The sequence below is a fragment of the Chiloscyllium punctatum genome, chromosome 23 (genome assembly GCF_047496795.1).
Source record: "Chiloscyllium punctatum isolate Juve2018m chromosome 23, sChiPun1.3, whole genome shotgun sequence".
NCBI classification, from domain to species: Eukaryota; Metazoa; Chordata; class Chondrichthyes; order Orectolobiformes; family Hemiscylliidae; genus Chiloscyllium; species Chiloscyllium punctatum.
The window spans coordinates 51,245,223-51,259,789 of NC_092761.1; the positions used below are offsets into that span (position 1 = coordinate 51,245,223).

At 42.5% G+C, this 14,567-nt stretch overlaps 1 protein-coding gene across 2 annotated transcripts in view; it reads left to right on the top strand.

Annotated features, from left to right (window-relative positions):
* Positions 1–14,567, top strand: part of acad8 (acyl-CoA dehydrogenase family, member 8) — a 123,980-nt gene that overhangs the window by 46,854 nt on the left and 62,559 nt on the right. For both annotated transcript variants that reach the window (XM_072592984.1, XM_072592985.1), the window contains 3 exons: positions 7,591–7,700; positions 13,473–13,549; positions 13,709–13,846. In XM_072592984.1, coding sequence (XP_072449085.1) covers positions 7,591–7,700; positions 13,473–13,549; positions 13,709–13,846 — 325 coding nt within the window. The remainder of the gene's footprint in view (positions 1–7,590; positions 7,701–13,472; positions 13,550–13,708; positions 13,847–14,567) is intronic.

The window sequence follows — 14,567 nt, forward strand, 5'->3', positions numbered from 1 at the left end:
CTTTTCTCCAATGAAAACAACCCCAAGTGCCTCAGCCTTTCCTCATAGGATCTTCCTACCATACCAGGCAACATCCTGGTAAACTTCCTCTGCACCCGTTCCAGTGCCTCCACATCCTTCCTATAGTATGGCGACCAAAACTGCACACAATATTCCAGATGCGGCCGCACCAGAGTCTTATACAACTGCAGCATGACCTCAGGACTCCGGAACTCCATTCCTCTACCAATAAAAGCCAGTATGCCATATGCCTTCTTCACTGCACTATTTACCTGGGTGGCAACTTTCAGAGATCTGTGTACATGGACACCAAGATCCCTCTGCTCTTCCACACTACCAAGTATCCGACCATTAGCCCAGTACCCCATCTTTTTATTACTCTTACCAAAGTGAATGACTTCACACTTAGCTACATTGAACTCCATTTGCCACCTTTCTGCCCAGCTCTGCAGCTTCTCTATATCCCGCTGTAACCTGCCACATCCTTCCTCACTGTCTACAACTCCTCCGACTTTCGTATCATCCACAAACTTGCTCACCCAACCTTCTAACCCTTCCTCCAGGTCATTTATAAAAATGACAAACAGCAATGGTCCCAAAACAGATCCTTGCAGAACACCGCTAGTGACGGCACTCCAAGATGAACCTTTGCCATCAACTACTACCCTCTGTCTTCTTCCAGCCAGCCAATTCCTAATCCAAACCTCCAACTCACCCTCAATGCCATATCCCTGTATTTTCTGCAGTAGCCTACCATGGGGGACCTTATCAAACGCCTTACTAAAGTCCATATATACCACATCTACCGCTTTCCCCTCATCTACCTCCTTAGTCACCTTCTCAAAGAATTCAATAAGGTTTGTGAGGCACGACCTGCCCTTCACAAAACCATGCTGACTATCCTTGATCACATTATTCTTATCCAGATGTGCATAAATCCTATCCCTTACAATTCTCTCTAAGACTTTGCCCACAACAGAAGTGAGACTCACTGGCCTATAGTTACTAGGATTATCCCTACTCCCCTTCTTGAACAAGGGAACCACGTTTGCTAGCCTCCAGTCCTCTGGCACTACTCCTGTAGACAAAGAGGACACAAAAATCAAGGCCAATGACTCTGCAATCTCCTCCCTTGCTTCCCAGAGAATCCTAGGATAAATGCCATCAGGCCCAGGGGACTTATCTATTTTCACCCTTGCCAGAATTTCCAACACCTCTTCTCTACATATCTCAAAGCCATCCATTCTACTTATTCGTGCCTCAGTATTCATATCGACAACAATGTCCTGTTCCTGAGTGAATACTGACGAAAGGTATTCATTCAGTGCCTCCCCAATCTCTTCAGCCTCCACACGCAACTTCCCGTTACTATCCTTGATTGGACCTCTTCCTACCCTAGTCATTCTTTTATTCCTAACATACCTATAGAAAGCCTTAGGGTTTTCCCTAATCCTACCAACTAAGGACCTTTCATGTCCCCTCCTTGCTGCTCTTAGCTCTCTCTTCAGGTCCTTCCGGGCTACCTTATAACTCTCAATCGCCCCTATTGAACCTTCACGCCTCATCTTTACAAAGGCCGCCCTCTTCCATTTAACAAGGGATTCCAATTCCTTATTAAACCACGGCTCCCTCACACGACCCTTTCCTCCCTGCCTGATAGGTACGTACTTATCAAGGACACTCAATAGTTGCTCCTTGAACAAGTTCCACATATCAATTACGCTCTTGCCTTGGAATCTACTTTTCCAATCCACACATCCTAAGTCATGCCTCAACGCATCATAATTTCCCTGTCCCCAGCTATAACTCTTGCCCTGTAGTACACACTTATCCCTCTCCATCACTAGACTAAAAATCACCGAATTGTGGTCACTGTCCCCAAAGTGCTCACCTACCTCTAGTTCTAATACCTGGTCTGGTTCGTTACCCAGAACCAAATCCAGTATGGCCTCACCTCTTGTTGGCTTATCTACATATTGTGTCAGGAAACTCTCCTGCACACATTGCACAAACACTGACCCATCTAACGAACTTGAGCTATAGCTTTCCCAATCAATATCAGGAAAGTTAAAGTCTCTCATAACAATACTGTCACTCTTCTCCTGAATCATCTTCATAATCCTTTCTTCAACGATTCTAGGACTATTAGGAGGCCTGTAAAAGACTCCTAACAGGGTGACCTCACCTCTCCTATTCCTAACCTCAACCCAAACTACCTCAGATGGCAAATCTTCATCCATCTTCCTTTCCACCGCTGTAATACTATCTTTGACAAGCAAAGCCACACCCCCCCCTCTTTTACCCCCACCTCTGACCCTACTAAAACATTTAAACCCTGGAACCTGCAACAGCCAATCCTGTCCCTGATCTAGCCATGTCTCCGTAATAGCCACAACATCGAAGTCCCAGGTACCAACCCACGCTGCAAGTTCACCTACCTTATTTCGTATACTTCTGGCATTAAAGTATACACACTTCAAGCCACTCTTCTGTTTACAGGCACCCTCCTTTAAGATTGATGCCATATTCCTAACCTCCCTACACTCCAGGTCCTGCACCCTAAAGCTACAGTCTGGGTTCCCATGCCCCTGCAGAGTTAGTTTAAAACCCCCCCAAGAGCACTAGCAAACCTCCCCCCAAGGATACTGGTGCCCCTCAGGTTCAGGTGCAGACCATCCTGTTTATAGAGGTCCCACCTTCCCCAGAAAGAACCCCAGTTATCCAAGTACCGAAATCCCTCCCTCCTGCACCATCCCTGTAGCCACGTATTTAACTGTTCTCTCCCCCTATTCCTCGACTCTCTATCACATGGCACGGATAACAAACCAGAGACAATAACTCTGTTCGTTCTAACTCTGAGCTTCCAACCTAGCTCCCTAAAAGCCTGCCTAACATCCTCAGCCCTCCTCCTACCTATGTCATTGGTGCCAATATGGACCACGACTTCAGGCTGCTCCCCCTCCCCCTTAAGGACCCGGAAAACACGATCAGAGACATCCTTGCACCTGGGAGGCAACATACCAAACGTGAGTCTCTCTCGTTCCCATAAAACCGCCTATCTGTGCCCCATGGTCAATCTGAAACTGTAGTGGCAGAGTGTCTTTTTAAAATTTATTTATAGCAGTTGCATTTATATTATTTCTTACATAAAGTCTGTAAGGAGAAACTTGGGAACTAAATACCTGTGAGTCTGACTTCAGTTGTGGGTAAATTGTCAGAGGTGATTATAAAAGATAAAACTTATGGAAATTTAGAGAGGCAAAAATTGATTCGGAAGAGTCAGCATAGTTTTGTGCAAGGAAAATCATCTCTCAAACTTCATTGAGTTTTTTTGAGGAAGTTACCAAAAAGATTGTTGAGGCCAGAGCAGTAGATATTGTTTACTTGGACCTTAGTAACGCCTTTGAGAAGTTCAGTATCGTAAGCTAATTAATAGAGTTACATCACATAGGATTCAGGGTGACCTTGCCAATTGGACATGCAATTGGCTTTACAACAGGAGACAGTGTGATGGTGAAGGGTTGGTTTATCGGACTGGAAGCCTATCATCAGTGGTGTTCCACAGGGATTGGTTCTGAGGTCTTCATTTATTTGTCATTTATGTAAATAATTTGGATGAGAATATGCAAGACATGGTTACTAAGTTTGAGGACAACACCAAGATTGGTGGCATAGTAAACAGTGAAGAAGGTTTTCTAAGATTATAAAGGGATTTTGATAAATGGGTCAATGGGCAACAAAATGACAGATGGAGTTCAATCTGGATACATGTGAGGTATTGCATTTTGGTACTACAAACAGGCATCGGGCTTATACAATTAATGGTAGGGCCTTGGGTAGTGTTGGGTAAAGGGGCCCAGGGGGGCAGGTATCACATATTAACAGGCTGTTTAAAAAGGCATTTGGTGCTTGACTTCATTGCTCAGCCTTTTGAGTACAGGAATTGGGAAGTCATATTGTACAGGACATTGGTGAGGCCTCTTCTGGTATACTGTGTCCAGTTCTAGTCACTCACTTATAAGAAGGATATTATTTAGCTGGAGAAGAAATATATCAGAATGTTGCCAGATTGGAAGGTTTGAGTTAAAGGCTGCATGGGCTATGTTTTTTTTATATAAGTGTTGGAGTTTGAGAGCAAACCTTACAAGTTTATGAAATAATGAAGGGTATAGATAGAGTTAATGGAAGTTGTCTTTTCCCCAAGATGGGTGATTTCCAGACTAGGGCAGATATTTTTAAGGTGAGAGGACAGAGAATTCAAAAAGACATGAGAGGCAATTTTTTTTACACAGAAGGTGGTTAGCATGTGGAATGAACTTCCTGAGGAAGTAGTGGATGTGGGTCCAATTACAACGTTTAAAAGACTTAGATTACTTAGTGTGGAAACAGGCCCTTCGGCCCAACAAGTCCGCACCGACCCACCAAAACGCAACCCACCCAGACCCGTTCCCCTACATTTGCCCCTTCACCTAACACTATGGGCAATTTAACATGGCCAATTCACGTAACCTGCACATTTTTTGGATTGTGGGAGGAAACCGGAGCACCCTGAGGAAACCCACACAGACACTGAGAGAATGTGCAAACTCCACACAGAGAGTCGCCTGCGGCAGGAATTAAACCCGGGTCTCTGGCGCTGTGAGGCAGCAGTGCTAACCACTGTGCCTCCGTGCTGGCCACTGCCACTGTGCCACCCACATTTGGATAAGTGCACGAATAGGAAAGGTATGGACAGGAGCAGGCAGGTGGACCTAGCTTAGTTTGGGACTATGTTTGTCATGGAGAAATTGACGACTGCAGATGCAGGAGATCAGAGTCAAGAGTGTGGCACTGGAAAAGCACAGCAGGTCTGGCAGCAGACGAGGAGCAGGAGAATCAACGTTTCACCCTTCATCAGGTTTGGTGTGGACTTGTTGGACCTAAGGGTCTGTTTTCATGCTGTATGATTCTATGACTATGATTCTGTATTTTTACATTTATATTTTAAAGGTTGTTTCGTTAATGCAGGTATTAAGGGATATTCAGCATTTCAATGCTGTGAAAAATCCTAAAGTACCTGAATGTACAGCATTTTTTTCACATACAGGGAAATTTGGCCAATTGGATAGAAAACTGGCTAACCGGTCGAAGTCAGAGAGTGGTGGTAGATGGTAAATATTCAGCATGGAGTCCAGTTACAAGTGGAGTTCCGCAGGGATCAGTTCTGGGCCCTCTGCTGTTTGTAATTTTTATTAATGACTTAGATGAGGGAGTCGAAGGGTGGGTCAGTAAATTTGCAGATGATACAAAGATAGGTGGAGTTGTGGACAGTGAGGAGGGCTGTTGTCGGCTGCAGAGGGACTTAGATATGATGCAGAGCTGGGCTGAGGAGTGGCAGATGGAGTTCAACCCTGCCAAGTGTGAAGTTGTCCATTTTGGAAGAACAAATAAGAATGCGGAATACAGGGTTAATGGTAGGGTTCTTGGTCAGGTGGAGGAACAGAGGGATCTTGGGGTCTATGTACATAGATCTTTGAAGGTTGCCACTCAGGTGGATAGAGTTTGTAAGAAGGCCTATGGAGTATTATCGTTCATTAGCAGAGGGATTGAATTCAAGAGTCGTGAGGTGATGTTGCAGCTGTACAGGACTTTGGTTAGGCCACATTTGGAGTACTGTGTGCAGTTCTGGTCGCCTCACTTTAGGAAAGATGTGGAAGCTTTGGAGAGGGTGCAGAGAAGATTTACCAGGATGTTGCCTGGAATGGAGAGTAGGTCATACGAGGATAGGTTGAGAGTTCTCGGCCTTTTCTCGTTGGAACGGCGAAGGATGAGGGGTGACTTGATAGAGGTTTATAAGATGATCAGAGGAATAGATAGAGTAGACAGTCAGAAACTTTTTCCCCGGGTACAACAGAGTGTTACAAGGGGACATAAATTTAAGGTGAAGGGTGGAAGGTATAGGGGAGATGTCAGGGGTGGGTTCTTCACCCAGAGAGTGGTGGGGGCATGGAATGCGCTGCCCGTGGGAGTGGTAGAGTCAGATTCATTGGCGACCTTTAAGCGGCATTTGGATAGGTACATGGATGGGTGCTTAATCTAGGATAGAAGTTCGGCACAACATCGTGGGCCGAAGGGCCTGTTCTGTGCTGTATTGTTCTATGTTCTATGACATTCGACTATAATGTGCATTTTGTTAATGTGAATTCGCTGTAATGCAATTGATGAACTGGAGATGCTGTTTCTAAAATGCGAACTTTTAATATGCGTTAGCTGTAATGTGATTACATCGACAACACTCTAAGCGCTGTTTCTAAAGTGCGATTTTTCTATAATGTGGGATTGCATAAGAACGTAACCATCACGTTATAGAAGTTATAGATCACCTGTATAGCAATTTATTTTATACTGTAAATTATTTCAGCTATGAATGCACTGTACTACACGTCCAGTATAATATTTCAGCTTCTTTATTGTTTTTTTTTCTGGGCAAGAGATGTCTGTGAGAACCTAATTCCAGTTTTTACACTGATTCCAATGGTAACCTGTGCTTCACTTTCATAATTTTCAAGAATGCAAATGCCATTTTAAATGATGGCTTACTTTAATATATATTGTTGTGATTGTTTGAAATTTGGCATTCTTATATTTGTCATGATGAATGCAAGGTGTGAAGCTTGGCAACATCTCTGTTTTTGGCAATATTCAAGTTCTGTAGTACCAAGCAACAAATTGTAGGTTAAGATCATTGACACCAGGCTGAATCAGACACCCTGTCTGAAGTCTATACTTTCAACCTTACATCTCCAGAATTTATATATACTTGATTAGATCATTTTTACTCTTCGTCGGTTCTAACTTCTGTTGTCTGCTCCTTTCCATCTTTCTCAAAAGCGATTTAGAGGCAGCATTTTAAAACTGGATTCTGAAGAAAATGAAAGAATGTATCATTGAGTCACAGTTTCCTTTCTCTGAAATCATGCTTAGAAACAAATTTTGTTCGATTTCTTGGAATTAAATGCAAATTTAAAATGAAAATTTCCAACAATTCAGCTTGTACCTTGGAGAGAAAAACTGGCTAGCATCTTATGTGATCATTTTTCAGGTTGCTTAGCAGCTTTGTTATTAGTGTTTTGATTTGCCCATATCTATGAAGTTTGATCAGTTGTACCTTTATCACCGTTTCCCATTAAGTCACATTGTTCTCAACATTCTCACCTGTCCCAGATTAAAGCTGTTGTTGAAACATGTGAACTTGTCCAGGAATGGATGACATTCTGAGCAGAGTTCAAGTGTGGCAGAATAATAGTGGAGTGCCAAACTATCCTTTTTCCAAGGCTGAAATAAACAGATATTCCAGCAGCGGAGATGTAATGTTTTCCCTAAGCTGCTGAAGGGTCTGTTTCTGTGCTGTACATCTCTGTGATTCTATGATTGACTCAGATCCTAGCAGCACTTAGCTCCGAGAGCAGGAGGTTTAACAAAATGTTGATATAATCAGGAAATTTGGTGCATTTGGGGCAGCATGGCTGGTCTGTGTCTGACAGTTGGTGTTCGAATGGCATGGGGTCCATTTATGTTAAAAGTCTCAGCTGTTTTCTTTGCTTTTTGCAGCATGTGTGCCTGGATGATTGACGCATTTGGGAGTGAGGAGCAACGCCATATGCACTGCCCTAAACTATGTAGCATGGAGAAGTTTGCTTCCTACTGTCTCACAGAGCCAGGTCTGACTTTTAATTTTAAAAAAATCTCAAAAGAAACTTACTGCTTAAATCAAGTTTGGCATTGCATTTTCAAGTTTATCTGTATTCCTTTTTGAATTCCTGCAACTCAACACTCAATCCCCAACGTTGATGTTTGAGGTTGGATAAGTCTGCAGTTGGGCAGTTGTTTACAAGTTGTGCTGAGGTTCTGGAGAAGAAATAAACTTGGACTTTTCTGGGGAAAAAAAGAAACAATTGCAGATACTGTAAATCAAGCAGTTTAAACATCAAGCGGTCAGCACCAACAGGGAGAAAAGACGATTTATGTTTCTGTGATCACCCTTCAATAGTATTTTAAGCTAAAAGGCAAGTGAACGGTTGAAAAGAGTCAGAGGTCAAAGAAGGGAAAAGCAACAGATATTCCTTCTCCAAAAGGTGAAGTGTAAAACCTGGGAGAGCTAGAGAATAGCAATGGATGCAAAGAAAGGAATGAGATGCAAAATGGCAATATGAAAAGAAATATGCAGGAAATATCAATTCTACAAGTAACAGTTTTTACTAGTATTTCAGAGAAAAAGAAGAATGTAGCCATTTGAAGGCATCTTCAAATGGACGCTATAATGGACAATAAGGAAACAGCAGTCTGGATAAATGAGGATTTGTATCTGTGTTTTCATAGCACAGGCAGTGGGCAAGATAGGAAAAATAAGAATACCTTAAAACAATTCAAAAGGGAGAGCTTAGTCGATTTTGATATAAGTTATGAAATGGTTATGGAAAACCTTGTAATTTAAACAATCTCCCAGACCTTATCGTTTTTATCCATAAACGTTTGAGGAAATTGTATTGTCTCATTCATCATACCACAGTGCTTCACACCTACATTTTTCATATCTCGCATTTTGTCTGAAATTGTTCTGCTGTGTTGTCTAGTCCATCACCTGTCTATATCCTCTTGAAATTGATTAATATTGTCTTCCTCTTTGTTTACTACTCATCCAAGTTTTCCCTCATTTTCAGATTTCAAAATCGTGCTTACACACCTTCATTGCTTCATTTAAAAATAATCTGAATCAAGTCAATCAATTTTATTCTAACAAATCTGTGGTGATTGGCCTTTTCCTTCGTTTATTTATGGTATGAGACTCTTACTGAAAAGGCCAGCATTTAATGCATATTACCTTAGTATCTGTGAGAAGGTGATGTCAAGTTATTCATATTGACTAACTAGGATGTGGGGTTGAGGCCACAGTAAGATCAGCTCCGATCTTGTTGATTTGCAGAGCAGGTTCTGCAAATGATCTGCTGCTCCTCTATGGTGCTTTAGCTTCCTTGAACATTGGTGTTGGACAGAAAGTACCAGAACTTTGATCCAACCCCAGTGAAGGACCAGTGATGTAACTCCCAAATCAGAATGGTGCCTTTCCAATAGTTGTTACTTCTTTTTTCTAGGCAAGTTGAGGTCAGTGTTTGAAAGGTGCTATTCAGCAGCCTTGACAAGTTTCTGCAATGCATTTTATAATTAGTAGATGCACTATCATAGATCTATGCTTTTCCAGCTTTTCAGAGCATTGCTTTTAAGAGGCTAATGTTAACATTAAATTGATTGGCCTGTAGGTCTCAGGTTTATTCTTCCTTATTTTAAACACGAGTGAAACACTTGTACTCTTCCAATCCACTGGCACAACATATCTAACTAAGGTTAATTGGATTATTCCTTAAACCTCTCTGAATAACTGAGTCCTGCAAAAAACAGCACAGATCCTGCAGAATTAAAAAAGATACAAAGACCAGCAAAGGGCCACATAGTAGCTTATATGATTATAAGGGATTGTGAAAGGAAATGTGCAAGGGACTTCAACATCAGTAAGAAGAAATTTTATAGTTACATAACAGGAAGGTGGGAATCAACTAGGAGAAAGTGAGGACTGCAGATGCTGGAGATCAGAGCTGAAAAATGTGTTGCTGGTAAAGCACAGCAGGTCAGGCAGCATCCAAGGAGCGGGATAATCGATGTTTCAGACATAAGCCCTTCTTCAGGGAGGTGGGAATACCATTGGCCCACTAAAGATTGAAAGTAGGGAAATTGTAAATGTTTTGTGGAAATGGCAGAAATGTTGAATAATTACTGTCTCATATTTACAGAAGGAAAGGAGGATGGGTTACTAGAAGTCCCAAGAAAATTAATTGTGATTGGAGATAGGTCTAAATAAAATTAATTTAAGTAAAACATTGCAATGAGGAAATTAATGGAATTAAAGTGTGACAAATCCCCAAGAATTGGTTTCCATCCAAGGATGTTAAAGGAAATAGGGGATTACATTGTGGATGCCCTAACTGTAATTTTTTTTATTAGAATCCCTCCAGTGTAGAAACAGGCCATTTGGTCCAACAAGTCCATACCGACCCTCCGAAGAGTATTCTACTCAGACCCATTTCCCCTGCCTTAATAATGTACAGTAATTAGGGTACGAGAGTGGGTCTGGGTGGGATATTCTTCGGAGGGTCAGCATGGACTTGTTGGGCCAAATGACCTATTTCCACACTGGAGGGATTCTAATTAAAAAAAAATTACAGTTAGGGCATTCACAACATAATCCCTTATTTCCTTTAACACTCTTGGATGGAAACCATCGATTCCTGTGGATTTGTCACTCTTTCAGAGTTCCCTAAACATAAGAGTAATCTCTTTGCATTGGAAAATTGTGCATGTTACTCTGCTTTTTAAGATGGCTGAAAGAGGAAAACCAGGAAGTTAGAGACCAGTTAGCCGAACATCTGTGGTGGGAATGTTAGAGAAGAGTTGGTGTTGGATTGGGGTGGGCAGGGTCAGAAGTCAGTCAACACGAGGTAATAGTCCAACAGGTTCATTTGAAATCACAAGCTTTCAGAACATTGCTCCTTTGTCAGGTGAAGTCAGCTGGTAAAGATAAAGATAAACTATTTTTACTGTTTGGAAATTGTAGAACTAGACGGCCTAGTTTTTTTTTAGATTAGATTGCTTACAGTGTGGAAACAGGCCCTTCGGCCCAACAAGTCCACACCGCCCCGCCGAAGCGCAACCCACCCATACCCCTACATCTACCCCTTACCTAACACTACGGGCAATTTAGCATGGCCAATTCACCTCACCTGCACATCTTTAGACTGTGGGAGGAAACCGGAGCACCCGGAGGAAACCCACGCAGACACGGGGAAAATGTGCAAACTCCACACAGTCAGTCGCCTGAGGCGGGAATTGAACCCGGGTCTCTAGCGCTGTGAGGCAGCAGTGCTAACCACTGTGCCACCGTGCCACCCACAAATTGGAGAATTATAGCTAGACCAGTCTGGAGAGATGTTAGGAAGCACTTCTAGTTTGGGATGTTCTTCCACAAATGGCAGTGGATGCAGGATCAGCTGTTAATTTTTAATCTGCGATAGATAAAGTTTTGTTGAACAAAGGTATTAAAGGTTATTGGCCAAAGGCAGGGGAATGGAATAAGGCCACAGATCAGCCATGATCTCATTGAATGGCAGAACAGGCTCGAGGGCTGAATGGCCTACTCACGTTCATTGAGTCATAGTCCTACAGCACGGAGACAGGCCCTTTGGCCCAAACTGATCCGTGCCAACTAAAATGTCTGTCCACGCTAACTCCATTTGCCTGCACTTGGGAAACATCAACTCACCTGCTCCTCAGATGCCTGACCTGCTGTGCTTTTCCAGCACCACATTTTTCGACTCTGATCTCCAGCATCAGCAGTCCTTACTTTTTCCATTTCCTTCTAAACCTTTCCTATTCAAGTATTGTCCAAATGCCTTTTATATGATGTTAATGTACCTGCCTTGACCACTTCTGCTGTCATCTCATTCTGTATGTGTTCCCCCTCTATGTAAAAAAAAAAGTTGTCCCTCAGGTTCCCTTGCCTGCTAGTCCTCAATTTCCCAACCCTGGGAAAAAAACCGAGTGCATTCACCCTATCCATGCGCCTCATGATCTTATACACCGCTGTAAGATCCCCCCTCAGTCTCCTACGCTGTAAAGGAAAACGTCCCAATTTATCCAACCTCTCTCTGTAACTTGGATCATTGAGTCTTAGCAACATCCTTGTAAACTTCTTCTGCACTCTTCCCAGTTTAATAACACCCTTCTTATAGCAAAGTGACCAAAACTAAGCACAGTAATCCAAGTGTAGCCTCACTAGCGTCCTGTACGACTACAACATAACTTCCCAACTTCTGCACTCAGTGCCCTGACTGATGAAGACCAGTGTGCTAAATGCCTGCTTCACTGCCTACCTGTGATTTCACATCAGAAACCATGCACCTGAACTCCAAGGTCCCTCTTCTCCATTACACTCCTCAAGGCCCTACCATTCACCATGAGACTCCTGTCTTGATTTGAATTTCCAAAATGCAGGACCTCACACTTATCTATATTAAACTCCATTTGCCATTTCTTGGCCCACTTCCCCAGCTGCTCGAGGTCCTACTGCAATTTCTGATAACCTTCCTCACTGTCCACAATACTTAATTTTACTGTCATCAGCAAACTTCCAATCATACTTTGTATATTCTCATCCAACATTATTGATATAGATGACAAACAGCAATGGGCCCAGCACTCAACTAGTCTCGCACCTCCAGTCAACAAGCATCCTTCCACTATTACCCTCTCCTTTCTACCATTGAGCCATTTGAGTATCCAATTTGCCAGCTCCCCCTGGACTGCATGTGATCTAACTTCCAGAGCAGCCTGCCATGTGGAATCTTAGCAAAGACTTTACTGAAATCCATATAGACTATGTCTACCATCCTGCCCTCATCAACCTTCCTAATCACTTTATCAATAAACTCTAACAAATTTGTGAGGCATGATCTCCCCTACGCACAGCCATGCTGACTGTTCCTAATCAAATCCTATTTTTCCAAATGTGTGTCTATCTTATCTCAGACTCTTCTCAAGTAGCTTACTATCACAGATGTTAGACTTACTGGTCTATAGTTCCCAGGCTTTTCTTTGCAGCTCCTCTTGAATGAGGGCACAACATTCGCTACTCTCCAGTCTTCTAGGACCTCTCTCTCGTGGCTAACAATATATAATATTCCTATACTATTATGAATGACTTATTCATGAAAGGGAAGTGGATACTTAACACGCACAAATTTAAAATGTGAGTAAAGAATATGCATTTGGCATTGGGACAAAGTGGGAAGCTCTCTCTGAGAACCAGTACAAGCATGGTCTGTCAAATGGATTTCTTGTATCGCAGCAGAATTTATTCTTACATAATTTTGTAGGTTTAGTAACTGTGTACTGAACCCCTGTATCAAACCCTTTAAGGGCGGCACAGTGGCTCAGTGGTTAGCACTGCTGCCTCAAGCACCAGCGTACCAGATTCAATTCCAGTCTTGGGTGATTGTCTTTGTGGAGTTTGCACATTCTCCCTGTCTGCGTGAGTTTCCTCCCACAATCCAAAGATGTGCAGGTCAGGTGAATTGGCCATGTTAAATTGCCCATAGTGTTGGGTGCATTAGTCAGAGGGAAATGGGTCTGGGTGGGTTAATCTTCGGAGGGCCGGTTTGGACTTGTTGGGCTGAAGGGCCTGTTTCCACACTGTAGGAAATCTAATCATCAAAGATGTTAGCTTTTGGTATTTGGCAATGTAAGGGACATCTGTCACTGACTCTGGTGCTATCAACTGGGCCTCCAGTTGCTGATTTCTTTTTTTGGACAGATGAGACAGTGACCAGGATTTTGTTTGATCAGCAGACAGTTGTATAACATTATTGTAACATTGCACCCAACAGGAAGTGGCAGCGATGCAGCTTCACTAATAACTACAGCAAGACAGGATGGAGATTCCTACATTCTCAATGGCTCAAAGGTAATGAAACATGTTCAGATGTGTTTGCTAAAGCCATTTGATAATTTTAATAATGTTGTCCATTTGTATTGCTTGCTGATCAGATCTTTGAGAATGTCACTGTTCATGAATTGCCAGGCCTGTCAGATTGGCTATTTATTGGAACTCACTTCTTCTCAGGCTTTCATCAGTGGTGGAGGAGACACTGATCTGTACGTGCTGATGTGCAGAACTGGAGACAAGGGTCCCAAAGGCATTTCTTGTTTATTAGTGGAGAAAGGTACACCTGGACTCAGCTTTGGCAAAAAAGAGAAAAAGGTAAGAGGCTGGAATATGGAGTAGAGTGGACTTCCTCTTCATGGTGTGCAAGAATGAAAGTTGCTTCTGGTAGAGTAGATGCTTGGGCCACCACTGTTCCAGGAGGATGAGATAATCTCTACATACATCATTAATAGTTTAGCAGAGTTACTTGTACAGTTGTACTTGTGCTTGTACACTGTTCCAGTTGCACATCTGTTTTACAGTTAGTTGAGAGTCTCTCCATTCGATCCAGATCACAACAAAAGTTACAGTTTTGTGACATAAATATTCATCTTCCTGGTATACATATTCGTGACACAAAGTTACGTGAGTAATTTAATGTTGTCACGAGGGTTATAGAAATTCCCTGGCAGCTTGTTGCTGCATTCACTTATGTTATTTTTTTTTTATTTTTTCTTTTTTTCTAACGTAAATCTCCTGTTAATTTTTTTTTTACTTTTTACCAGGGCCCTAACGTAAATCTCCTGTTAATCTTTTTTTTAATTTAACCCCCACACTACCACCTAAGTGCGGTAGTGCTTATTTTTATCCCCTGCACCCATGGTGTGTGTGTGCAGGTGTGAGACACAGTGAAAAGACACAAAGTGCACAAATCTTTATTCAATTTCCACCACCAGGAAGATAGGAAAAACACCCGGGTGGCCAGTGACGAGCACTGCCCTTCAAACCACAGGGCAATGCTGTTCACTTATGTTATAACCCAGAAAACCAATTAAAG